Here is a 26,423-nt window from a genome sequence, read left to right as displayed (position 1 = left end):
ACTGAGGAGACCACGATGCTTCAGTCTAAATTTTAAATAACACGTAGTTCTGACTCGTGATGGGAGAGACGCCAGACAGACACACTGCAGTAGGCTCCAACGGGGAAGAAATCACAGTATTTAACTGGAGACCTTGAAAAAGAAAATCAAAGCCTGCTTTTATTGATGCACCGACAGACTGACCGAGATTGGGAAGGGGTGGTTCGTTAACACAATCTTCCTCAACCAAGCAAATTGAAACAACAAAAGTATCTGCAACGGCTTTACAGTGACATGATGCCTTAATAAGTTAAGGAGACCGACTGCTCACTAAGCGCCTTCTCATTTCATGTTCTTGACAAACTCCTCTCCTTTCTTGATGGAGGCTTTCAGCTCAGGGATGGCCTCGGCAATCATCTTCTCTTCGAAAGGGGAGACCTTTCCGATGCCTAGATTCTTCTCGATGCCCTTTTTCTGAAGGAGAGAGGGGAGGTGGTAACATTTCACAATAAAGCTTCCCTGAATGAGTTTGTTACAGAAGAGCCTGCTTGTAACTTTGCCAGCCCTGCCTAGCCTGTCTACACCAGTGGCCGGCGGCTTTGGGCAGCCTGCGGAGGGAGTCACACACATTGGGGATGGGATGGGGTGGGGTGGGAAGGGACGGCTGTGAGCCGTGCCGGGAACTCAGGCTTCCATCAGCCAGCCCTGGGCTGGGAGCCAGGCCCCGGAACTCGCTGTGTGCACAGCCCGGGTGCTCACAGGCCGAGTCTGGCTCCTCATCCACCTCACAGAAGGCTATGAGGACAAACCTCGGCCAGCTGGTGCACTAAGAACTCAACAGTTAGTAACACGATTATTCTCCCCAGCACAGAGCTTACTTCGGGGAGCTAGTTTCTTTCCCAAGTTGGTTAAGGACTGAAGAAACACTTACATGTCCACCTGAACCCAAGGTAAGTAAGTAGGTAAACGCCGGGTATTAGGAAGACAGCAGCCTGGCCTCCAGGCCGCCTCAGACGCTCCCTGATTGGGAGCCCATCAGCCCATGGGCTTCACCATGCCACACACACCTGCTCAATGGGCTCCGGAACTAACCTCTTCAGAGCGAGTCCCGGGAACTGTGGACACCAGGGGGCTATGGGAAGGGCTTCTGCTGGGCATGAGAGGAAGGCGAGCACACACCAGCCTGATGCCAGCAGGTGCCCACGGCGGAGACATGGAAAGCTGCTCCCTGAACACCCGGGAGGAGCCAAGCAGACCAGACAGCTGCCCCAGACCAGCCTGGCTGAAGCTGGCAACTTGACTAGAAGGGCCCTGTCCAAGCGGCCCAGGAACGCCGGCCCTGAACGTCTAACAGCGGTCCAGGCCTCGGTGGGCCCTGGGCTCAGGACAAACGCAGGCTGGCGTGGGGAAGCCGCTACCAGCAGCCGTCCACAGGCCGCCTCGGGACACGAGGGTCCCATTAGGATGGCTGCCCTGGTGGTTGCTGCCGACCGCTGTTGGAGCCGTGAGAGCCCGTCAGGCCCCGGGACGGAGGTGTCTCCCTGCTCCTGATTCGGGGGCGCCTCTATGCTTCAGAGGAGCGGGGACGGTCCCTAGTCACGGACATTCGAGTCATGGAGAGAAGGCTCCGGGTGGAGCAGCTGGCTTTCCACTACAGAACACACTCCTCCTTCCAGCCGAGACCCGGCCCCCAGGTACGTACCCCCAGCAGCAACGGTGTGGAGAAGTACGGACAGTCCGTTTCTTGGGACTTAACGAAGGAACACTCGACGACTCCTTCCTTTCCGTTCATTGCATCCACAAGGGAGAAGACAAAGCGGGCTCCGGCGTATGCCATGGACAGGGTGGCAGAGCCTAGGAGGACACAGGTGGGTGAGCCACGCCAGAGCTGTGACCTGGAGATCCAGGCGCGCTCTCCCACCAGCTGAAAATCCCCGTGTAACCTCCAGCCTTCTAGTCATCGGGAATGTACATCAGCATTCCCTGACCTGACAAATGCAGGAATGGCATGGAATTAGCTCTGCTGACCTCAGACGCTACTCCACACCACCCAGCAGGCTGAGCTGCCCTCTGACTGGGGGGTGGCATGTCAAGCAGATGGATGTGAAACTGAGAAAAGGCCTGCTCCTTGCAGGTGCTCGTGTCTTCAGTGCAGACTCTAACCAGGGCCCGGGGCTGCCCCTGAGACCTACCTGCTCCAGCCTTCGCCTTGACCACCTCTGTGCCGGCTTCCTGGATCCGACCGGTGAGGGTGGTCAGCTGGTCCTGGGGAAATTCCACCTTGGGGGTGCACTGCACGCAGAAGGCACAGGGGGCACGTGAGCGGGCCCAGGCTCCAAGGCCCCACGCCCTCCTGGCCCCGCCCCGTGGGCGCCGGGCATCGTGGCCACATGGGAACTCAAGACCCTTTCTTGACAGAAAAAGCTGACTTTGTTGGGAGGTGAGGTAAGATCCCTACTCATTTTTTTAAAAAAACTTGCTCTTTTTTGGACTTATTTTAGACTTATAGAAATGCTGTAAAAATAGCAGATTTTCCTCACCCGGCTTACCCTGATGTTAACATCTTATGTAACCAGGATGCAGTTATGAAGAGCAGGGAATTAGTATCATGCGTGATGAACTAGACCACAGACCTTACTCACCGGTCACCAACTGCCCCCTACTTCCCTTTTCTGTTCAGGGTCCTGGCAGGGCCCACGGCACTCAGGGATCTTGCCTCTGACTGCTCCCTCTGCCCTCCCGTCTTTCATGACAGGAGTCAAGGGCACTGAATGCCCACTCTGTGGGATGTCCATCAATTCAGGTTATAAAGTATTTCCTCAGTATTTTCTTCCAAGGTCATGAGGTGATTTATCTTGTTCCTGGGGGGTGTTTACCTTGTCTCTCCTCATTTTTATACAAGGCGGCCTTGCCTGCTCTGACCTAATTGGGAAGGCAGTGGGTGCTTCCACCGGCAGTTTTCAGCGTGTGTGGGAGCTGGCCGTCTTAACACCTTTTGGCCACACTCACTGCCACAACCCCCAAGGCCATCAGGAGGCCCCTAGACAAGTGGGGTGGGGCTGCATCCATAGTAGGAATCCTTTCAAAGCCACCACGGAGGGTGAGGTCTGCCTGCCCCAGGGCCCCACCGTCGACCTCTGAAGGGCGCGCGAGGTCTGGGGGCCTCCGGCTGAGGAGACACACACGTGTGACATGCACCTGAGAGATCAGGGGGATGATGGTTTTCCCAGCGTGGCCACCGATGACGGGCACGTTGACTCGGGCGGGGTCCAAATCCTGGTCAGGAAAAGCGTGAAGTCGGATTAATTTTTAAACAAGCACTTTGAGTGTCAAACACGTCATATGCACCTGAAGCACCAACACTGGGAATATCCACAAAACTCAAGAACAAAACAAAGAAGCCGGGCAAGAGTCCGGCGGGTGACTCCCGCTGCGCTCACCTCTCCCACCACCCCCGCGCCCGCACGCTCTGACAGCAGCTTGAACACGCACAGAGCAGTACCCTGGCATCTGGTGAGAACACTGTGAGGCTTTCCCTCCACAACGGGCTGGAAACTGCCTCCCTGGAGGGTCCCAGCAGGTCCCCCTCAGTCTGACAGCTTCCTGGGATCAGAGGACGACAGCCCTCCTTCCCACACCTGCTGTCACGCCTTTAGCCCAGACTCACATGCCCACAGTGTGTTCACCATGAACAAAGCAGATTCTCTTCCCCTCGCATGAAAGCAAGATTCTAGAAAAGCCAGGGGTGAGAAGTCTGTCAACTCAGTGATTGGGACCGAAAGGAGGGAACCAAGTGGAAAGGGGTCAGACACCGCAGTTCATTAAGCGGGGCTTGTTGGGATGGCTGATTCACTTGTTAAACCTGAGGCATCATGCCCCCCGAGAATCTGTGACTCAGGTATTTATCACAGAAAAAGACGCTGGTGGGAGTTATGGGAGGAGGGTGAGCAGTCCCCTAATGCTCTGGCTGCTGAAGAGAGATGCCCTGAGTTAGGAACCTGCTTTACCCAGCAAGGGGAGCCCAGTCACAAAGGTGGGTGGGCCCAGCAGCAGAGGGCTGACGGAGCAGGGTGCCAGGCTGGGCACCAAGAACGTGGCACCAACAATCTCACTCCAAACACACACGTGCTGAACTGGTTATTCAATCCAACTGTCTCCGGAATTGTCAGTCGCTCAGCCGTGTCCAACTCTTTGCGACCCCATGGATGCAGACTGCCAGGCTCCCCTGTTCTTCACCATCTCCCAGAGTTTGCTCAAACTCATTGTCTCCGGAATTAAAGCGTCTCTTTCCACTTCACTCCACAGAGCTCCCAGGCCCTGGGGCCATGTCTCAGTATCTGCCCCCACATGGACAACACAGCCTGAGGAACACGCCACAGCAAGAGTGACAGTGCGGGCACTGTGCCATCCACACCCTGGAGAGAGGTGTTGGGCGCAGGGGCGGAAGATGGAGGTCAAATCCTGTGCAAGCCCTTCTCACCAAGCCATGTGCACAATGATTCCTAACTGGCGGGAGGTTGGATGGGAACCCTCCTCTGCAGAGTCACAACAAATGGCCTGAAGCTCAAGAGGGACGTTTACTGGGGAGGGAGTAAGTGGCTCTGCAGGTCCACACCAGGGAGATTAGACAGCGAGTTGCAAAACACACAGAGGACCCTGGACCCAACGCCAGTGCCACACCCACCCCAGGACGAGTCTGGCAGCTCAGGAAGAAGCTGGCAGCTGGCGGGAGCAGAGGGGAGTCTAAGTCACTACCGGTTCCCGAGCAGGAGCGAATCAGGACACAGACCCGGGTTACAATGCTGATACCATCTCAGGAGCTCGCCCAAGCCCTTCCTGTTTGCTGATCTTATCATTTGCCTAACGATGAGCAGGTCAATCCTGCGAAGGCCAGTTATCAGCGGTAGACAGTACAAGGAGCACATCCCGCTCCAGCCAGCGAGAAACCCCGGGAAAGCCTGCACCCTGGATGGTGCAGGGAGGCCGGGCTGGTCAATGCAGGGGCCGGCCAGTCTCAGCCCGCAGGCGTCCGCCGTCTACACTCCCCACAAAAATGTGAGAGCTGCTTCCCATGAAGGAGGTGAGCTATGAAGACCTTTAACACCACCCTCAGGTTATACGTGATCTCTCAGGGCCCGGGGGTCTTGCACGCCCATCAGTGAGCCAAGGATGGACATGGAGGATCAGAAAGGCCGCGTGAAAGATGTCCGATGCAGCTCTTACCTTCAGCTCTGCGACAAAGGCATTGGCTCGGACAATGTCCAGGGTTGTCACCCCGAAGATTTTATTGGGGTTGTACACTCCGTGTTTCTTGAAAACTTCCGCTGTGATTGGGATGGTGGAGTTAACCTAGTAAATCCAAGAGAAAGGCACAATTCACCTGCATTCTGAGAGCAGAGCCATGCGACAGAAGGAAAACTCTCATCAGACTATTAGCAAGCCTGAAGGTGCCACAATAAGTTGCCCTGTCTGGTACCTGAGCCTCAGCATGGAAGGCCTCCTACTCTAAAAGACTGCTTCGTCCCCTCGCCCCCCGCCCTGTGAAAGAAGACGCCCTTCACTGCTGCAGGCACTCTTCCCCTTGGTGACCTCCGACCCCAGTGTTCACATGTGCACGTGATCCTTCAACAGTCAACTTAAAAATGGGAGAGCGCTCCACAGACCAAGTTCTGCTCCAGCTGGGCCTTAGGCCCTAAAGACCATTCTTTAAAAAAAAAAAAAAACAACAGCCTCGTACAGGGCTACAAGCTCAGATGGCCCAGGGCCAAGTCCCAGCTCTGGCACTCTGCATCATAACCCTGGGACTCAGTTTCTTTATCTGTAAAACTGGAAGACAACTACCTCATGAGGTTACTGTGAAGGTTAACAGTCTTAATACACGGCAAATGCTTAACATATTACCTGGTACATGGAAAAAAATAAGACAAAACCAGCAAGATTTATATCAGGTAACGGTTAATCAGCTCCCCAACAACTTTTGGCCAGTGGCCCCCGAGGAAAGGAAAGGGGGGCTGGGTGCAAAGGGCAGGACCCTCTTCTCAGAGGCCCTGGTCACAAGTTCACCCGTGGCCACGTCCCTCGGTCAACAGCAGCGTCACCGCACTTTCACCCAGGTCCTTCTCGTACTAGGAGAGCAGAGTCCAGATTCAATCAGGAGAGGGGGACAGAGGAGGCTGCTGTCAAATGCGACCAGGGGCCCTGCTGGGGTGGGGATGCGAGCCCTAGCTGACTTCTTGGGGGGACACAGCACCGGACCCAGAGTTTCTGAACTGAGGAACAAGCTTCCTACAAAAACCAGCGAGCAGGGCCTGGGTAGGGGCGGGTGGTGGTGGCTGTGTATGTGATCAGGTGTGAGTGTGAGGAGGGCGAGGAGGCCGGAGCAGCGGGAACTGCAAAGCCTGAGGAATTAACACAATAAGGAATTCCACAATAAGGGGAATTAACAGGCAGCCTGAGGAACGGACCCTTCTCCAGGTGGAGGGACTAAGATACCGAGAGGGGAAGTGACCTGCCCAAAGGCACACGGCTGATGGGAAATCCAGGTTACAACTCACACGGTGTAGGCCAGAAAGAATCCTCAGGAAATAAATTTAAGGGCCTCTCGGTATTCATCCCCTTTATCCACTTCAGCACATCAACCCGCTTATCTTCCACTCTAAGCACAGCCACACAATGAACTTTCACGCGGCACTCACCGGATTTGAGATGATGCAGATCATGGCTTCTGGGCAGTGCTGGGCACAGGCAGCGGTCAGGGTGGCCACGATCGTGGCATTGGTATTGAACAAGTCATCTCGGGTCATACCTGAGAACAATCCAATTCAATATTGTTCATAAACCACAGGATGAATTTCCAAACATGTGCCAAGTGCTGTGTGTTTATTGTTATGAAACTCAGACATGAGTGACACAGGGTCCCTGTCAAGTAAACCCATCTTGTAGGGAAAACGGCCCAGTGTGACAAGTGCCAAGACAGAGAGGTCGGTGCGGGTGAGGCATGGGGAGGGGAGAGAGGGGGGTTATTCCCGAGGAGGATCAGTAAGCCTTCCAAGGCAGAGGTGTGTGGAGAAAAAGGCGTTCCGTGCAGAAAACCCAAGAGACTGGGCAAGGGGACCCAGTGACCCGTGCAGGGCTCTGTCTGCACCCCACAGGCATCTGGAAGCCTGGGATCTTTTCTGCAGCAGAGAAAAGACCAGCTCCATTTTTCAAGGAAAACCATGTCCTCAGCTGACTTTCAGGGAGACATTAGGCAAGGCTTTCAACACACCTGGTTTTCTTGGGACTCCCGCTGGAATGACCACCACATCGCAGCCCTTCAGGCAGTCTGGCAGCTGCTCAGGTCCAAGGTAGCCTGGAAAAAAAACAAACACTCAAGTGAGCAATTTCACAGTTTCTGACCCGCAGAGGCCAGCACATCTACGCAGACAGAGCCCAGGAGGACAGCCCCACACAGGTCCAAATCTGACCACAGGCCTCAAGACAGGATGGAAGGGCTATCTGTGAAGGGGTTCCTCTTCTTGAGAACTACCGCCATGGTCTGGATGACTCCAGTTGGCAGGACAGTCCCTTTCACTCCACTTTCCCCCAGCCTCTATGGCCCAGCCCCCCTACAGAACGGAATAACCATCCAAGTCAGCCACTTGGCCTTATCTGACCCGACTTGCCAGCACCTCTGAGCCCTGCTCAGCTCCCAGTAAGAGCTGCTTATTCCACGTCACGGTCATCCTAACAAAAGCTCCACTTTGGGGTCAGATCAGAAGGTGCCCTGGAGAGAGAATCCCTGCCATGATAAACAGGGACTCGACATATTAGCATCAACTTTGTTTACTCCTATCACCTGTGGAGAAGAAGGTTCACTTTCAAACATCTCAGGGGAATTGGCTCCAATGACCAAAATCTGCTTGGATTTGACTGTTCCCTGTTGCGTGTGCTTCTGGAAACTCTAAAATACACAGCCCAAGAGAAAGCAAGCAAACTAGTGCACAGGGACCTTGGCAGCACACAAGCACGTGACCTGACAAGTCAACCTTCTGGGTTGTCTACACCCACCGAGGACACGTGCAAACACCATCAGCAGAGACGGGAAGCAGTACAAGCTTCCTGCACAGCAATCTGACATTTCACAGTAAAAGCTGTACAACAGCCGGACCTACTCACTCTACTTTTAGGATCCTAAGGAACAAAATGTAAAGATAAAAAGATGCTTATCACAGCTTACAGAAATATCTGTAATACAGCACAACACAAAACAGCCCAGGGGCCAACAGCATGGGTATAACAATAAATAAGCTATAACTTATAATACCTCTTTAAAAATGATTTTACCAAGAATTTGGTGACGCGGATAAACGCTGCTATGATGTGAAGGTTAAATGAGCAGGCTATATATAACTGTATGTGATTACGAACGACTTCTTGGATAATATACCTGTGTTCATTTCAGATTTCCCTGAGTGGCTGTGCTTTGAAGAGGCTGGCGGAGGGACGGCCCGGCCCGGAAGGCACGGGCAGCACACCAGGGACAGTACCACTTACGGCCCCACGTCCCTGCAGGAGGCTCCCCCTACCCCTACACTCCTATTATTTTAAATTATAAAAAATTTTAAATGGGAACATCAGGCCACTGTTGTTTTTCTGAAAGACACTACTTGCATTTTTAGAGACAAGTCCAAAAAACTGCAGTAATTTATAAAATTTACTTCTAAAATGGACACGGAAACCTCAAGTCTCTGAACACCTAGTTCCACCCAAGAATCTCACTCTAAACCTGGATCCTGGACTACTGGAGAGAAGAGATGAACGGTCCATGGAGTCAGCGAGCCCAGTACCTTTCACGGTCGCTCTGGTCTCGATGTGGCTCAGGTCGGCGGCCACTCCGGGCGTGTGAGCGATATCATAGAGGGTCAGGCGGCTCACCAGCGGGCTGTTCTTCAGAAGAAGCGAAAGCGGCTGCCCAATTCCTCCGGAAGCCCCCAGCACGGCTACTTTAGCATTGTTCTAGAAAGAGGCACACAGACAGAACTTTGAAGAGGGATTCAGCATTAATAGGATTCACATGGTAAAAACCGCAGACCTTGGCCCCTGGCCTCTTTTACTGCAGTGGTACCAACGAAGAGGTGATAGTATTCCTACCACCCCTAAGGCCTTCCGGACGTTCAGGGCATGCCTCAGGAAAATGGGGGGACCTGTGCCTCCAGATGCTGTGAGGGTCAGGGCACACTTCTCCCATACCCTCGAGAGACGAGCAAACTACTCACTCGGCTGCTGGACTGCTAACAGAAGCTTCTCCTGCAACGTGAGGTTTTAAAACCTATAAACAAACATTTATGAAATCCTATTAATGGGCCAGCGCTTGGACCTGGGGGCTGTAGGAGTGAATCAGACCCCGGTCAGCTCCCGAGCGGCCAGGCAGTGAGATGCCCAGGAGCTGAGGGCAAAGAGCGGTCCTGAAGCGAAGCCATGCCCTAAAGCTCACTCCCCTCACACAAGAGGCACTCTTCCCTCCAGGTCTCGCGCAGGGCCTAACCCAAACCCCAGCCAACCTCAGGAAGGCTGTTTCCAGTCTAAACTCACAAACAAGAAGGAGGGCCTATCCTGGCAAGCAGGCCAGAAAGAAGACAATCTGAGAAAAGAGCAGCTGTGGGAGCTCAAAGGCTGGTGCAGTCCTGGAGGGCAGCATCTACACCATGGCTGCATGTTGTGTTCCACAGCAACGGAAGCCAGCAATAATGGGCTTCTGTCAACAAAACCAAACCCAGCAAACCAAAACAAACCAAAACAAACTCAAAAAAACCACCTGACGCACAGTGTGATCTGCTTGAAGAAATTAAAACTTGCAAGGGCATATACTACAAGTAAGATTCGAATTCAGGTTGTTGTTGTTTTTTTAAGTTGGACCCCTGACTTCACAGAAAGCTAGCTGGACCAACCACCCAGAACTTGAAGTCTGGAATCTCACCCACCTCTGAACCTTCAATGATCACCCTCACACCTTGTCCCGAATCCCAGGGACTCCCAGATTCCAACTCCACATCTCCAGTTCTGTTAGGCATTCCACTGGTCTCACTAACCCAACTGTGTAAATAAATTTATCCTCGTTACCTCTCCCATCCCTGTCCCCAAATGGCACCTGTGTTCACCCACATTCAAACCTTTATTCCTAGCTCTTGCCTCTTTCCTTATTGGAGACACCCAGTTAAGACACAAAGGAGCTGGCATCTCAAACATCTTCCTAACCTGCCCCTGATTTCCATTCTGATTCCATTGTCTAACTTAGGTCCTCAGCTCTACCTCTCAACCATCCTCCCCTAAATTCAAAGTTTCCATCATTGCCTTGCTCAAAAATCCTCTCAAGTTCCTCATGCCCAGATTTCTTAGCGTGGCTCCCATGACTGACCAGGGTTTCAACATGAGGAGCACAATACAGTCCCCTTGGCGTGCAGGATGTAAATGTCAAAGATTATGTCTTAATTTTTATCTAACAGGTAAAGAATTAATATCTACCAAGAAACAGACAGACCTGGTGTCCTCAACTAGGGTCCTTGGATCAATCAGTCCCCTGTGACAAACAAGATGAATACAACAAACTTTCAGTGGGATGAGGCCATGTTACTTTTTGTATAAGGTTTCATCAGCTCGGCTAATATTTATAAAAACATAACTTGTAAATGATGGGATCTTTACAGTGAGATGAGAATCTCTGGTATTGCAGGACAGCTCATGATCTCTTGCTAAACAAGCTGTTGCCAGATTTGACATCCTTTTCCACTGTTTGGCACACCGTTTAGCAATGGGCTTTGAAAATGGATATATAGTAACACTTCCTTCACAAGTTTGCTTTTTAAAGTCTGTATAACAGACTTGAACAGCTTGTTTTTAAATTTCTTTCTTGTGTTTTATATATATATATTAGAACATTAGTACACACAGAGACATAAATACATGGAGATTGAATGCTCATTACATTTTTCCTGTTAAGGACACGGGATCTAAAGTCTCTAGGCCGATGCACCATCTGGCTCAAGCTCATCTTTCTGACTTATACACCTGACTTGTAAATGACTCTGTCTGTATGTCTAATAGGCATTTAAAACTCAATCTATCCAAACCTGAGCTCCCAATATTAATACCACACCCAACTCCCATCACTCTTTCCGAGCATTTTTTCCTACCTTAGTAACTCAACTCCAAAATCCAAAGCCTTGGTTTTCTCCATGTTCCTCTTTCTCTCAATACCCCTCATGAAATCATAGCAGCAAATCCCCCTGTCTTATCTCCAGTTAGTTCCCTTCCCCTACTCCTCAGTGTCACTGTTCAACACCTCCACCAGTCCTATGGGTGCTAAGTTTACTCACTTTTGGCATAAGTGCCGCTTCTCACTCATCCTGGTATCACCTGCAGCACCCAACACAGCTTTCGGCAAGAAGATACTCAAAGGTACTTATATGTATATTTATTTTCCAAATGAACTGAACACACAGGAGACTGGTCTGAAGGGCAGAGGCTAAAAAATGCAGAACCTCATGTTTAACAATCACCTCCCTTTGAGGGCAAGGTACTTGAGATGTGGGCATTCCAGGGTTCTCATACTTGGGTTGTATTAGAATCACCTGGGGCACTTGGTAAAAACAGAGGCCCAGCAGGTCCTACCTCCTTCACTGACGCCCTGTCTCTGATCTTTATCAGTATTCTGGTGATTCTGACACACACCAGAGTTTGAGAATCGCTGCCCGAGACGGCTAAAAATAGCTTAGGCTTAAGCAGTCCCAGGCCAAGCCAGGCCCAGGCCTCCCACCGCAGGAAGCAGCCTTCAAAAGGTCTTTAAGAGGAAGCAGAGTCTTCAGGTTCTTAGAGGGAAGGTTTGGTGATCCAAAAAAAAAAAAAAAATTACAGTGGTCAGGAGAGGGGAATTTTAATCCTCTGGCCAAAAGACTGTGTAACCTTGGACCAGTGTTCTACCCTGGGTAGCTCTGTCTGCACTATGAAGTTAAAAATTACACAAGTGCTTGTACGGAAGCTCCAAGAACAAGGTTGGTCTCTCAAAGCACTACGGAAGGTAAGTTACTTTAGCCCCTACAGCCCTGGCCTCTCAAGCTTTAAGGAGCACAAGTCAAGAGCAGACTCTGGGGGTGAACTGCCAGGCTCGGAGAAGCGCCCCGGTACTGGAGCTGGACTACTTCCCACCTCCCTGACTCCGGGACTTTCTCCCCCGCACCTCCCGCCCGGAATCAGGGTCGACCCAACCGACACAACTGCGGGTCTGCACCGGGCGGCTCTGCGGTCCAAGCTGACTGACCCGAGGGTCAAGGCTGCTCGCGAGCCAGGAACACACGTGGCCTAGGCCGGGGAGCCTCCACCTGCAGGCTGCCCCTCGCAGGGCCTACCTGGGCCGAGGTGCTGAAGCTGCGGCGGAGAGCGGCGCCGGCAGGCCGGGCGAGGGCGGAAAGCATGGCTGGGGCGGGCGGGGCGCGAACAGGCGGGCGAAGGAGCTGTCAGCAGACAAGTGACTCCAACGACCTCCACACTGCACAAGGCCTCCCGGCTCTGCTCCGCCTTGTCTCGCGAGAGCGGCGCTGCTTCCGGCGCCCCCACTTCCCAGTTCTCGCGGTATCTCGGCCACATCCGGGCTTTCGGGGAGGCCCGCTGAAGGGTGCTACTCGGAGCGCAGTCCTGGGCTGGGTCATAGCGCGGGTCGTGTTGCGTGCGGCCCGTCAGACGCGGTCAGAGTGGGAGGGAGAGTCCGCACTCGAGAGGTGGAAGAAGACGGGCTGTAGGCTTGGAGAGCCTTAGAGGAGCCATTTTGCAGGTGGGGCCCCAGACAGAGGCTCTGACAGGGCGACCGGCCGAGGTCAGGTCGGAGGCCCGATGGAATGCGTGCGGTCCCTTCCCCTGCGCCAGCTCAGCCAGACCCACCCATCTTGTCCCTGGGGACTGGAGGGGCTCCGAGCTCTGGAAAGGAAATGGGGGAGGGGAGGTTGAGAGCCCCGGGATTGAGGTGGAGGATGGGGGCTCCTCTAATCTGTCATTCCTGTGCACCACCCCTGATCACACACAGTCCGCCCACTTGTCTCTCCCGATGCCCAGGACCTTCTGTTAAGTTTACAAAGCTTTAGGGACACCACTCCCGAGAATGACAGACCCTGAGCACTGACTCATCGCTATAGGTTATAGATGCGGTAACAGGTATCCGGGTGATAGAACTTGCAAAGTCACGCTGTCCCTTCACCTCTGGTCGGCTCAGCCGCGCTGTCCACCTGGCCACATTGTTTCCGCCTTAGGTGCCAAGAAACCATGTTGAGCACAGTTAAAGTGGATTTGTTCAGAGTCCACCACAGAGAAAGTCAAGACATGGTTTTTGCTCACTAGAAGTTACCATTCAAATGTATCAGCATACTTAGAAGCTTCCTTTTCCCTGCTGCTCTTTTCTGGGGGTGCAGAGACCTCCTTGCCCTCAAAAAGTTCAGGGTCAAGTGGGGCAGGTAGGTGTGTTGCAGGCTGTTACCTTGGAGAAGTCTGCAAACCCAGTGAGGGGGAACCAATGACAGCCTACTTGGGAACCGAGAAGCAGGAGGTGAAAAAGAGCAGTTAGCCCAAGTACTGACGAACATGTAAGTAGGAGGGCATGCGAGATGACGGGCTTACTCTTTCCTGCCTCCTTTCCATTCGTTCATTGAGCTACTAAGATCACTTGCTTCACAGGTGAGCAAGGATCCACACATTTTCTGCCTTTAAGGAGCTCACAGTCTAGTGAGGGAGGCAGGTACATTGCAAGCAGCATGATATGGGCAACACTAGAGAATTATGAGGGGCTGTGGGAACACAAAGTGTAGGTTAAGGGAGTCAGAGAAAGCGAGGTTTGGAGAAAGAATGAGACCGATACTCTACAGGAACAGATGACCTTTAATGAGGCGAGAAGGGGCAGCAGTCAGATGAGTGAGCTGCTGCACCAAGTGGAGAAAAGAGGAAGTATATATAGGCAACATAGATGCGGAAATACATTGTCTTGAGGGGTCTGTTCTTCTTCAAGATTGTTTGGATTAGTTAACTTTTAACAACTGGGGCAAGGAATTCCTGAGACCAGTGGAGCTGGGACCGGCCGGGAGCTGGAAGTAATCAATCTTAATGTCCATTCCTTCCTTCCGGGCCGAGGCAGGGGCGGGGAGTTCTTTGTCCTGCATAGAATGGTGGGGAAGACCCCACCATTGGAGGGGAGTTTTAACTCCAGGCTATTTTGAGCCGTGTTGCTTTCCTTCACAAAGGAGGTCTATCTAACTCAGATTTGGGGTGGAGGTGGGGGCCATGTGAGAGAGGACTTTGGAGGGTGAAACATCTAAGCTGAGATGTAAAAGAAGAACAAGAGTTAAACCATTCAGCTCCACAGGAGGGAGAGATACACATGGGCTTTGGGGTTCCCAAAGGAGGGGCATTGGGAGTTGGGCAGTTAACAATAGAAAGTGTTCAGATGAGCAAGAAAGGGAAAAGAGCCCAAAGGAAAACCTGGAGGAGGGGACAGTGAACAGATAATTTCTGCTGGGAGTGGGGACATGAGAACAGTGTCCTTTATTGTATCACTGACAGTGTTCTCTTGTTCATTGTTCACCCCTTTATCTTACCACTAGAACTAAGGGCATTGTGCAGTCAGGTAATTTAATCTCTTTATTGTCCAGCACCTGACCAGGTTGAGAGTGGGTTTCTGAATTTGGGGAGAGTCAAGTGGTTTTAGATACAAGACTGGAAAACCCAGATTGTGCAGGGCTTATGCATGTTAGCTGAGTTATTCCTTGGGAAGCAAGTGTTTATCAGAGGCTTTTGTGATGCCACCAGAACTGCGTTTGAGGAAGATTATACTGACCTTGTTATGTCAAAGATTCCAAGGGAAAAATGTGCAGGGCAGGGAGGTTGTTCAGGAGGCTTATCTTCCATAGTATTTTGAGAGACTAACCTTGTTCTTCTTGCAGCTTCTGTGCTGCAAGAGTCTTAGGAGATGATAAATAATCTGAGTTATGATGGTACTTTTAGAAATGGGGAAGTGGGGCCAATGAAGGAGAGGGAAGAATTGATAAGAATTGTTTGTGCCCATCTGGATTTAAATAAAAGTGCTGTGGAAACTCAGCCTGAGAAAAGTTGTGTGGAAGGAGAGCTGTGTGGAGAAAAAGAGAAGAGCTCTATTTTAGATGGGCTGAATTGGAAGTGGACACTTGGGGGATTACTCCCAGAGGAAGTATGGGATTGAAACCCCTGAGAGAGGCCAGGGCTGAAGTCGTCCCTGTAGAGGGGAGAGTCGAGGCCATAGAAGAGGGACTTGAGTCAGATTCTCATGTTCACTGCCACATCTGAGGCTGGGGCTTCTCCCCATCCCTGCCAGGTCAGTCAGCCCCTGTCGGCATCTCTAGGGCAGGCAACCCCCACCTCCCATATTCTCTATTGGGCCATCCCCACCCGATGTAGAGAAGTGTCCTCATATTTCAGGGGATTACAAAAATTGCCATGTAGTTTACATATGATACAGTATACAGATCTTAAGTGTGTAGTTTGATAGTTTTGACAGTTTGTAGTCTTGTAACCACTACCCAAAACAAGCTATAGGAACATTTTCTTTATTCCAGAAAGTTTTCTTATGTCCCAGTCCCCCAGAAAATATAAATACCTGACTTTCCTGATTTCTATCACTATAGATTAATTTTGCTAGTTCTTCATTGTATATCTTTATACACAGTATAGGAAATACACTGATACCTTCCTTGCTGCACCCCCACACAAGCCATACACATGCACATATACTGACCATTTTGTTCCTTACAATAGGCTTCGGACCACAGCCATGAGCTGTCAAATTTTTGCTCTTAGGTGCACATATTCTGTGCTAGCTTATCTTCTCTTCAACCCTAAAATTATACCACAAGTGAAGTATTTTACTCAAGTGAAGTATTTTAAATCTTTCAGATCCTTGGAGCTAAAATGAAGAATTAGAAAGATGTTAACTGTCCAACCTGTATGACAGTTTTATTTTCCTCTAGGGGCTCTAGAACATTGGAAAAAGGGGACATAAATTTTAAAATAGAACTATGTTTATATAGCTTAATTTTCAGTTGTGGCCCGTACCTGCTGGACATCAAAGGATTTGGCTTCCCAAGTTGCATGCCAGCGGAGCAGCTAGGAGGTGGTGGACCGGTGACACCAGAGGCAACCTGAAGCTGCTGGCCAGCAGCCCCCACGAGCAGAGATGCCAGTGGTGGCAGTTCTGAGCTGGGGGCGAAGCCTTCAGTCCTCCAGGCCAGCCAGAGGTCAGGGAGTGAAAACAAAGCTGGGTTCAGAGCTTGATCATATCCAGGATCCCATGTCAGGAGCAGAAGGTGGGGCACAAGCCTGGCTGAGCACCTCATCAGTATTTGTTTTATGGTTTTATATAAAAGCTCGATATCAAAATATTCTTAGGACCTAAACGGTGTAGCCAAGAACCTCTCATACCCTTCAGAGTTTGGAGCAGGAATTCCCTGGTGGTCCTGTGATTAGGACTCCATGTCTCCACTGCCAGGGGCACAGGTTCGATCCCGAGTAAGGGAACTGTGATGCTTCATGATGCTCAGTGTAGCCAAAAAAAGAAACAAAAACAAGTTTGGAGTTGTGCTGGAAGGGCTTTTGGCTGTACCCAGCCCTCTGCCCGCCCAGTCCAGTGGCGCTCCTCACTGTGGCTCACAGGGCTGTGTCTTCTCTCAGAAGGGTGCTGTTAGGGCCAAGACAGTGCATACCCTCCTGAAGTTTGCCAGCAGGTGAGGCAGATCTTGCCTGACAAGGGAGAGTGCACCCTTTGGGAAGGAGAGATGTCAGAAGGAGTTGTTTCCTGGGGCTGGACTAGGTTTTACCTGAAAGCCCAGAGACAGTCTCTTAGCTAGTGAATGAAGAGATGGAGGTTGTCATGGGGAGAAGCAGGTGGAAGGATGAGGATGGACTCTGAGTGATCAACCAGGTATGTTAGCCAGCTTTTTGGTTGGCTTCATGAAGTTTGGGGACTGGACACAGAGTCCATCCCCTTTCCCTGATGCTCACCACCTCCAAAATGGCCTGAGGTCAGGACTTTCAGAGGCAGAGGACCTGGGGGTGTGAGTTGGGAGGTCCTATAGGAGGGCTGTGTGTGTGGCATCTAGATATATGGCATTAGGTCAGGATGGGCCCATGGTGAAGGCAGGAATGGTGGCTAGTAATAATGTATTCGTTAAACACACGCTTATTGAGCATTGGTCTGCATCACAAGTCCTGGCTACTGTGGGGATACTGCAGTGAACAGGAAGGGCAAGGTCCCCACTCTTATGAGCCATACATCCCACTATGAGGAGACTGATGATAAAAATAAGCAAACAAGTGGGTACAGTAGTGCAGATGAAGACAATGAACTCATGCTTCACAAAGATCACCCTGACTGCCATGTGAAGTTTAGACTATAGGGAGAAAGCAGGAGCAAGAAGCCCAGTTGGGAAGTATTGCGTCCTTGGGAGAGAGATGCTAGTACTTTGGTCTAGAATGTTAGCCCTGGAGATGGGCTTGGAATATATCTATTTAGGTGTTGTTGCTTAGTAACTAAGTCATGTTCGACTCTTTTGGGACCCCAAGCACTGTAACCCACCAGGTTCCTCTGTCCGTGGGTTTTCCGGGCAAGAATACTGGAGTGGTTTGCCATTTCCTTCACCAGGGGATCTTCCTGACCCAGGGCTCGAACCTGCGTCTCCTACCTTGGCAGGCAGATTCTTTACCACCAAGCCACCAAGAAAACCCAATATATTTAGGTAGTAGAGCTAATAGGTGGGAGCTAATGGAAGGGAAATAAAGGATTAGATATGTGACCTCAAGTAACTTGGTGAATAATGGTGCTGTTTATTGAGACAGGGAAGACAAAAGACAAGAAGATATTGGAGATGTGGGCATGTGTAATTTAAACCTTCTTTTCTGGCCACATTATACTTGAGCTACCTGTCAGGCATCCACATGGAGTATGGAGGTCAGTGGAGAGGTCAAGTAGAGGCTATGATTTGGGAGTCATTGGTATACAGGGAGGTATTCAAGGGACTAGATGAATCCCCTAGACTCTGGGGGAGTGGTGGTTGTCGACTAACGGTGACTTTGCCCTTCTTGCAGGGGACATTTGGTGATGTCTTGTAACTGGAGGGTGGGAGTTGGTACTGGCATCTCCTGGTAGAGGCTGGGGATCCTGCTAAACATCCTATGGTGCACAGGTCAGCCCCACAACCAAGAATTACCTGGCTGTGCCTTTCAGTGGTGCCAAGGCTGAGAAGCTCTGTCCCAGAGTGAGAGTGTAGGTAGAGAAGAGGGGAGATGACTGTGTCCGAGGGTGTGCTCATGGGGAGAGTTGGAATAGGAGCCATCTGAGAGGGAAGCGGGAAGCCTAGAGAGTGGGGGTTCCTGGGAGCGGGGAGTGTTTGGGGAAGGAGGCGTTCAAGTGGGTTACAGAGGAATGACTAAATGGATTAGGCACGAGGAGTATTTGTGATGACCTTGATAAGAGCAGGTTCTGTGGTTTGGGGTTAGAAGTTCCAGGGGAGAAGTTCATACCAATAACTAACAATTACTGAGCACTTCCTCCCTGCTCAGAATGTCTTCTGTGTGTAATTTCATTGATCCACACACAACAAGTACTATTATCCTTGTTCTACAGAAATGGCAATACTATTTTTATCCCATTTTACAGAGGCAGAAACTGAGGCACAGAAAGGCTAATTATTCCCTGAGGTCAGGCAGCCAAGAATAAGTGGCACAACAGGGGTTCAGACTAGAGTTCAGAGGTGAGGAAGTGGAGGCCATGTAGACACATCCCTTTTGAGAAGTCTTGGCTGTCAAAGGGAACAGAGACAGGCACAGAGGATGCTGGCGTGCCACTGGGAATGACCGACATGGAGACCGAAATTGACGATGTTGGAGAGGAGGCTGAGAACTGAGGTGCTGGAGGAGGTGAGAAGGTTCCAGGGCCCAAGTCGAAGGTTTAGCCTTTCTGGGGAGCATTGTACTGGTAGTTCTGAAGTGGACCCTAACTGTCCACTTGAGCAAGATTGTCCCTGGACTTGACTGGCCTGCAGAGGTCTGCTGGCTGCTCCTGGTTGCTCCCTCCCCTGCTAAAAGGTAACCTCCTTGCAGGAAGCTGCTGCACAGGCCCAGCCTTCCCCGCTCAGTGTCCAGGGGGCCGCAGAGACAGTTGTGCCCAGGAACCAAGAGCAGCCCTGTAAGCAGGAGCCACAGCCCCGACTGGCCGGGCAGTTCTGTCAGTACAAGTGAGCGATGCCCCACCTTCCACGAAGCAACACGATCTTTACAACAAGCCCACAAGGCCTCTCATGAGGGACCTGCATCAGCCTCCCCAGGGTCTTCATCATCACTCTCTTCCCACTGTCCCCAGGCTCCTTTTGAAACCTCAGGTGCTAAGTTCCCTCCTGCTCTCAGGAGTGTTCCCACCTCCTTCATCCTCTCTGTCTCCTCCACCTGCCTAAGTCTTGCCTAACCTCCTGTCTCAGCTGTCACATCTCAGATAGCCCTTCTCTGACCACCCCCGCCAGCCCACCGACTAGGTGCCCTCCTGTGGCCACCTCCCGTGGCACTGGATGCTGACCCTTTTATAAGGCTTTCCCTACTTAACGAAGTATTTGTTTGTCCAATGTCTGCTTTCCATGCTGGACTGTAATCCTCGTAAGGGTAGGTCTAGTTGACTAGTTATTTCCAGCGCCTGGCATGTAGTAGGTCTTCAGTGATGATTTACTGAAAGAAGAAATGAATTGGTGACTGTTTTACAACCTGTTTTATTCAGATACATTGTATGCAATGTTTATCTCCCCTACACACATTTCACTATAAGTTTTTGAAGTTTCCTTGATCACTTTGATGATTATTTTCACCTTGAACACATGTTAAGAAAGTTTAATTTTGTGACTTGGTAGTCATTCATCTAAAATAGAAAGATGTGCTAAGCTTTTGGGCTTCCCTGATAGCTCAGTTGGTAAAGAATTTGCCTACAATGCGGGAGACCATGGTTCCATTCCTGAGTTGGGAAGATCCGCTGGAGAAGAGATAAGCTACCCACACCAGTTTTCTTGGGCTATCCTTATGGCTCGGCTGGTAAAGAATCTGCCCGCAATGCGGGAGACCTGGGTTGGGAAGATGCCCTGGAGAAGGGAAAGGCTGCCCACTCCAGTATTCTGGCCTGGAGAATTCCATGGACTATACAGTCCATGGGGTCGCAAAGAGTCGGACACGACTGAGCGACTTTCATTTCACTAAGCTTTTTTTTTTTCTTCACTAAGCTTTTATTAATACATTATTGATTCTTTCCTGTAGGATGACCGGTTTGGTTCTGTGTGAACCAACAGAGCTTTACAACATCTTGAATCAGGTCACAAAACTACCCAGATTAACTGAACCCAACTACCTCTGTTTATTGGGTAAGTACTTTATGGCTGTGGCAGGTGGGATCTTCCACTGCAGTGCGCAGACTCTCCCTTTGTAGTGTGTGGCCTTAGTTGTCCCACGGCATGTGAAATCTTAGGGATTGAACCTGCACCCCCTGCTTTGGGAGAGGTCTTCTTAACCACTGGACCACCAGGGAAGTCCCAGTTTCACTTGTTTTTAAGCCAAATAGACCATGTCTCTGACCTTTGCTCAAGACTATGCGATGAAGATTCACTTATGTTGTTGCCTGGAGCTAGAGTGTAGTTGGTTCATTTTTGTTATTAGATCATGTTAAAGATAAACAAAGGGGAAGCAGAATTTAATCGGTAGTGCACTATTGCAATAGGGAAGAGCCCAGAGTGAACAGGAGTCCGGTTTGCACAGAGGCCTTTGAGATGGAGAGTGAAGGAGTAGAGAGGAGGAACATGGGGCTCAGAGTCAGGGAAGTGAAAAACTACAAACTGGGTGGGAGTTGGACCATGTGAAACCCAAGGGGGCTTGCTAACTGGTGCTTATCGAAATTAGGCTCTTACCCTCCTCAGTGGTGGGGGACAGGGGCCCTGTCTTCAGGTGTCAGCTGGAGCAAGCAGTAAGTTCTTTGGCGGCCTTGAGTGTCCTCAGGCAGACACTTCACAAAGGCAGGAGTCCGTTTGGATGTACTCTTGAGCTGTTTCTGAAGGTAAAGATGTCTTCAGATGTCTGTATTTTTTTTTCCCTCATTGATTTGTAAGTTCTTTATAAATTCCGGATACAAGATTTTGTTAGTTATTTGTATTAGAGCTATTTTCTCTGTTTCTGGCTCATCGTTTTACTTTAACATATTTTAATGCTCTTGTTGGTCACGTGTTCCTTTGCAAAAGCAGTTACTCATTCGATACTTTTCCTTTTCAGATGTGCGGTCCAGGCGGGAGTATGATGAAAGCCACGTGATTACAGCCCTCCTCGTGAAGAAGGTATACCGACAGAATCTGAATGTGGGGCAGACAGGCTACCTTACTGGAGGGCCGGAAGAATGGGAGATTTTATCCGAGGTCCAGGAGGCGGCACCTCCTACTGGAACACTGTGGGCGAAGGAGGCAGGACCCCGTGCGTCCACCACGAGAGTCTCTGACAGTGTCACACACTCCCTGAGGTTTCTCCCTGTCCTCCATGGTCAACAGCTTCATTAAGCAAATGTTGATTTAATTCTTTGATGTGCCAGACAATGTTATGGACCCCAGGGTTGTGACTTTTGTCCATTCAAGCCTGTCTGCTTACTGCCCTCTTCATGGCAGATTTTGGCTTTGGTCTCCATCACCCACACCTTTCTGCAGAGGATGTCAGTAGTTCAGGTGGCCACGGCTACTCTCTCAGCACTTGTGCCAGGGCTCCTAATCAGCTGTGGGCTGGTCACTAGACCACGGTTCTTTGGGCAGTCTATCATCTCTGGTCCAATCAGCCATGGACAGCTTCTCCAGGAGGGACCGTGGGTGTGGAAGACTCTTGGAATATGGCAGCCTCTCTGGTCCACTCTCAGGGCTTCCGGCCCTGTGTGTGGTCAAGGAAGGGGGCGCTGTCCCACCTTGGCTCCTCCCGGTGGTGGAGTGCAAGGCGTGTGGGCTCAGCCTAACCCACCCGCCAACAGGCTTCTCCGGTGGTTTCTTTAGAGGGCAGGCAAATATCTAATCCCGGAGTCTGTGGATCTGGAGTGTGTGGAATACTGTGTGGTATACGATAACAGCACCATCTCCCTGGAGCTAATGCTGAAAGACAAAAGCAGTGACGATGACAGCGCTGACGATGGCAAGCACAGTAAGTCTTTACCAGAGCAGCAAGAATAAGAGTTAAGTTACTGAGCGCTTTTGCCACATGCCGGGAGCTCTGCCTGGGCCATCTCTGTAGAACAGCCCTATGGGAATGGCAGAGTCAGAACCTGGGAAGGGTCTGGGATGTTTCCTTCTTTGCAAGGTGACAAGCGAGCCTACTGTGGTTTTATGGATGCTGGCGCAAGACCTGAGGATCCTGGGTCATAGATAAAAGACTTTATTTCTCAGAGCAATAGAAGTAGCCAGAAAGCAGTGGGTGGTATTGTTAGAGAACTCTGAGCTTAGGGGGCCTAAATCTTTTCTGACAAACATGCAGACAGCCTGCCTGCCCTTGACTCTGGAGGGAGGAACTGTCTCTATCATCCAAGGCTGTTTATTACAGATATCCTTGAAAAGTCAGTGCCTTGGTTCAAAGGACGTGTAGAAAAAAGAAAGACCGTGGAGAGTTAGCTCCTAGTAAGTAATGTCTCCATTTTATAGAGGAAGAAATTGGAGTCCAGGAAGGTGAAATAACTTGTTCCCCATGTTTGGGACCGTGGGTTTCTACTGCTGTGTAACAAATTACTCCCAAACTCAGTAGTTTAATACCATAATCATTAGTTGTCTGTTTGTTTCTGTGGAATTCGGGAGCACTTAGCTGGGAGGTTCTCGCCTGTCCTGAGGCTGTAGACATGATGTCAGCCAGACTGCTGTCCTGTGAAGGTGAGATGGGGCCAGGGCGATGTGCCTCTGAGATGGTCACTCCCGTGGGGATAGCCAGGAGTCCTGCATTCCTCACTGCATGGACTTGCGCAGAGGGCTGCTTAGATGGCCTCATGACAGGGCAGCTGCTTTCCCCAGAGAGAGTGGGCCAAGACAGAGGGAGAGAAGGGTACAGCCACACACCTATTTATGACCTGGTCTTGAGACGGGAATACTAGAAGCAAGTTCATTACAAGCGAGTCACTGAGAACAGCCTACCCTCAAGGAGAGGGGAATTAAATTAAAGGGAGGCACTTGAAAGTGTTTGTGGGAAGAGTTTTTAAACCACCACACCTAGTAAGTGGTGGGGCCAGGATTCAAGCCTGGGCTCTGTTTGGCCTCCCACGGCCTAAATGCTGGAGAACAGTGCAGTCACTGCGTCCTCGAGCTGGGCCGTGGCCAGTCCCAGTCTGCTTCACTGAGGCTCCACTGCATTCTCCATTCAGCCCCTGCTTTGAGCTGGCCACACATTGCTGCTGCTTGCTGGCCCAGTGACTGATATGGGTGGATGCGTTCCATGGGCTGGGCATTCATACCAGTGGCCACTGGGTGGTGTTAGGCTTCTACCTGTAATAAAACTAGTTTTCTCAGGAGGTCCTTAGCTAGGAAATTGTCCCCTCTTCTCTACACTCATCCCTGGTCTGCAATCCTAGGATTGTCGGCTGAACCCTGAAGTCCTAGGAAATGGTGGTCGCTAAAAACAATCCCCTCTATACTCTACCTGACCTCACTTTAGCACTGTGGAGCTGCCATGCTCACTCGGAAAGAAATCACAATCACAGAACAACAAACCCCCCAAACCGTGCACTTATAATTTGCTTACTCAGGGAAGATTGCACAGTCAGGGACAACTGCAGTGGCCAATGGCTTGATGGCCACAGTGTTCTTTGTTTACTGATGTGGCACGCAACATTCTTTGTCCATAGTATATGCCAGAGAGAAATTAAACATGTGCACGTAGAACCTTGTACATGGGTGTTCCTGGCAGTCTTATAATAGCCACAAAATGGAAACACCTGAAATATTCATCCACAGATCAGTGGATAAACCAAAGATGGAGAACCACGCAGAGGAATACTATTCAGCTATGAAAAAGGACGGAGTGCTGACACTTGGTGCAACATAGATGAACTTTGACAACATCATGCCCAGTGAAAGAAACCAGACACAAAACACCACATTTCACATTTGTATAATTCCATTTCTATAAAATGTCCAAAATAGGTCAATCCATAAGAAATTAGGTTAGTGGTTGCCTAGAACTGAATGTTTTCAGGGAAGTGAGGAATGAAACCCTCTAAATGGTACATGGTTTCTTTTGGAGGTGATTAAAATGTTCTGAAATTGACTGCAGTGATGGTTACACAACCGCAAATACATTAAAAACATTAATTTCTATACTTTAAATAGGTGAATTGTGTGGTATATCATTTACGATATTGTATATACACATAACGTGGCTCAGCTGGTAAAGAACCACCTGCAATGTGGGAGACCTGGGTTCGATCCCTGGCTTGGGAAGATCCCCTGGAGAAGGGAAAGGCTATCCACTCCAGTATTTTGGCCTGGAGCATTCCATGAACTGTATAGTCCAGGCGGTCACAAAGAGTTGGACACAACCAAGCAACTTTCACTTTCATATACACATATGCATTTCACTTATGTTGGATCGTCCTTCCTTGCAACAATATGGAAACGAAAATGGAATCTTGGCATTTACAGACAAAGATCAGCTTACTTGGTGGTGAATTGCTTTTTAAATTTTAGTTGTAGCTTTCATCTCTGTTTATATTCGCTTCAGTTTCCTCGATAATTGCTTTTCAGAGTGGAGTGCCTGTCCACTGGGCCTCTAGTCAAACAGTTAGCACACAGGAGACAGTCGTCTCTTTGGTCTCTGCTCTTAGGAATAGTGCTTGGAGCGGCTGTGGAGTGTGGCAGAACCCTCACCCACCTCACCCGCCACCCCATCCTTATCCTGAGAGGAGGCTATGAGCACTTCTCGGCCATGTATCACTTCTTCCGGACACAGAAGAGCATCTGGATGCCTCAGGTAAGCTGGGCACTGAGCACAGGCAGGCCTGGGTGGGAGCATGGCCTTTCCCTGGGGACCGAAGGGGTAGGGGGCAGGGCTGGAGAAAGAGGAGGGGACAGATGATGTGGAAATGATGAAAGAGATGTTGACGATGACTTGGGAATGAACTCAGGCAGCCAGGAGGTCCAGTCCAGTCCAGTGTGATGAATTTATAAGTGCCAGATGGAGGCAGAAGCCAGTGTGGTGTTTCATCCATGAGGCCAGTTGAGAGAGCAGGAATCCGCGGCGGGGGGTTCTGGGTGATGGGTCGTGGTCAAAGCCACCCAGGCAGGGCCATCCTTAGCCGTCTGGCCTCACAGACCCTGGCTGGGTCCAGAGGTTACAACGAAAGGATGAGATAGCAGCTCCTGCCTACAAGGAGTCCTTTGTCTGATGGGGGAGACAAGGGTTATAACAAGGTGTGGCCAAGGTGTTACACAAGGTGATGGGAGCCAAACCAGAGGGTAAATAAGGTGAGCACTGGAGGGCAGTCACAGGCAGACAGGGGCGGTCCTGGGGGGAATTTTATAGCATCTGGTTTCTTGAAGAGTCAGGAATGAAATGGAATGTGAACCTGCAGGGGTTTCATTCTTTCTAGCAAATTACTTCAGCTGTGCTCTCACTCTTGCCGTGGGCAACATCATGGGCCGATTCCATACTTTCAGACCACTCTCGGTTATGAAAAATTTCAGTTTCATCATATTATAAAACAACTGGAGAAATGTGCTTATGAACTGGAATTTGGTGATAGTAAGGAATTCCACCTGATGCGAAGAGCAGACTCATTGGGAAAGACCCTGGTGCTGGGAAAGATTGAGAGCAAGAGGAGAAGGGGACGACAGAGGGTGAGAGGGTTGGATGGCATCACCGACTCGGTGGACATGAGTCTGAGCAATCTCTGGGAGTTGGTGATGGACAGGGAAGCCTGGTGTGCTGCAGTCCATGGGGTCACGGTCGGACAGGACTGAGCGACTGAACAGCAACAAGGAATTATTGTTACATATTTTTTAAGGTTGTGATAACATTATTATGGCTATGTTTCTGAAAACGTGAGTCTTTATCTTTTAGAGATACATAATGAGATATTTATAATTAAAATAACATGATGTCTAGAATTTCCTTCAAAATAATCTGGGGAGGGTCGGGAAGTTGGAGGCATATATGAAATGAAATGGGCCATTAGTTGATAATGAATGTTTGCTGAAGGGTGATAGATCCAGGAGTTTTTTACATTATTTTCTCTACTTGTGTATTTTTGAAATAATTTTTTAAAAGGGAATAAAACAGACCAGTACAAGCTAGGCTAGTTTAATGTTCTAGTCTCAACTCAGGTCTTCTTTCCTCTCCCTTTACGGAGTTGGGCAGCCTTCCATTGTCTGGGG

The 26,423-nt window shown here is 50.3% G+C and overlaps 2 protein-coding genes across 5 annotated transcripts in view; one reads left to right on the top strand and one right to left on the bottom strand.

Moving 5' to 3' along the window:
- Positions 1-119: 119 nt before the first annotated feature.
- MDH2 (malate dehydrogenase 2) lies at positions 120-12,546 on the bottom strand. 2 transcript variants are annotated; one of them, XM_020869078.2, is made up of 9 exons: positions 12,363-12,546; positions 8,808-8,976; positions 7,247-7,330; positions 6,675-6,784; positions 5,203-5,328; positions 3,178-3,255; positions 2,172-2,271; positions 1,682-1,833; positions 120-453 (listed from the first exon to the last, which is right to left on the bottom strand). In XM_020869078.2, exons 1-9 carry the CDS (start codon positions 12,426-12,428, stop codon positions 322-324), a joined length of 1,017 nt encoding a protein of 338 aa, XP_020724737.1. In that variant the 5' UTR covers positions 12,429-12,546; the 3' UTR covers positions 120-321. The 2 variants fall into 2 exon arrangements, with proteins under 2 accessions (XP_020724737.1, XP_020724743.1); XM_020869084.2 differs by lacking the exon at positions 12,363-12,546 and adding an exon at positions 11,334-11,357.
- STYXL1 (serine/threonine/tyrosine interacting like 1) overlaps positions 11,927-26,423 on the top strand; it is a 27,615-nt gene continuing 13,118 nt past the window's right edge. The window contains exons 1-6 of one of the 3 annotated variants that reach the window (XM_020869113.2): positions 12,597-12,784; positions 18,680-18,939; positions 20,314-20,417; positions 21,316-21,377; positions 22,071-22,215; positions 24,875-25,020. In XM_020869113.2, coding sequence (XP_020724772.2) covers positions 20,315-20,417; positions 21,316-21,377; positions 22,071-22,215; positions 24,875-25,020 — 456 coding nt within the window. In that variant the 5' untranslated portion in view covers positions 12,597-12,784; positions 18,680-18,939; position 20,314. Of the gene's footprint in view, positions 12,035-12,596; positions 12,785-18,679; positions 18,940-20,313; positions 20,418-21,315; positions 21,378-22,070; positions 22,216-24,874; positions 25,021-26,423 lie in introns of those variants that run through there. The other 2 variants (XM_020869122.2, XM_020869105.2) reach the window with 2 other exon arrangements.

Source organism: Odocoileus virginianus, chromosome 33 (assembly GCF_023699985.2).
Source record: "Odocoileus virginianus isolate 20LAN1187 ecotype Illinois chromosome 33, Ovbor_1.2, whole genome shotgun sequence".
NCBI lineage: Eukaryota > Metazoa > Chordata > Mammalia > Artiodactyla > Cervidae > Odocoileus > Odocoileus virginianus.
The sequence above is the reverse complement of the archived record's forward strand: the minus strand, read 5'-3'. Positions and strand labels throughout refer to the sequence as shown.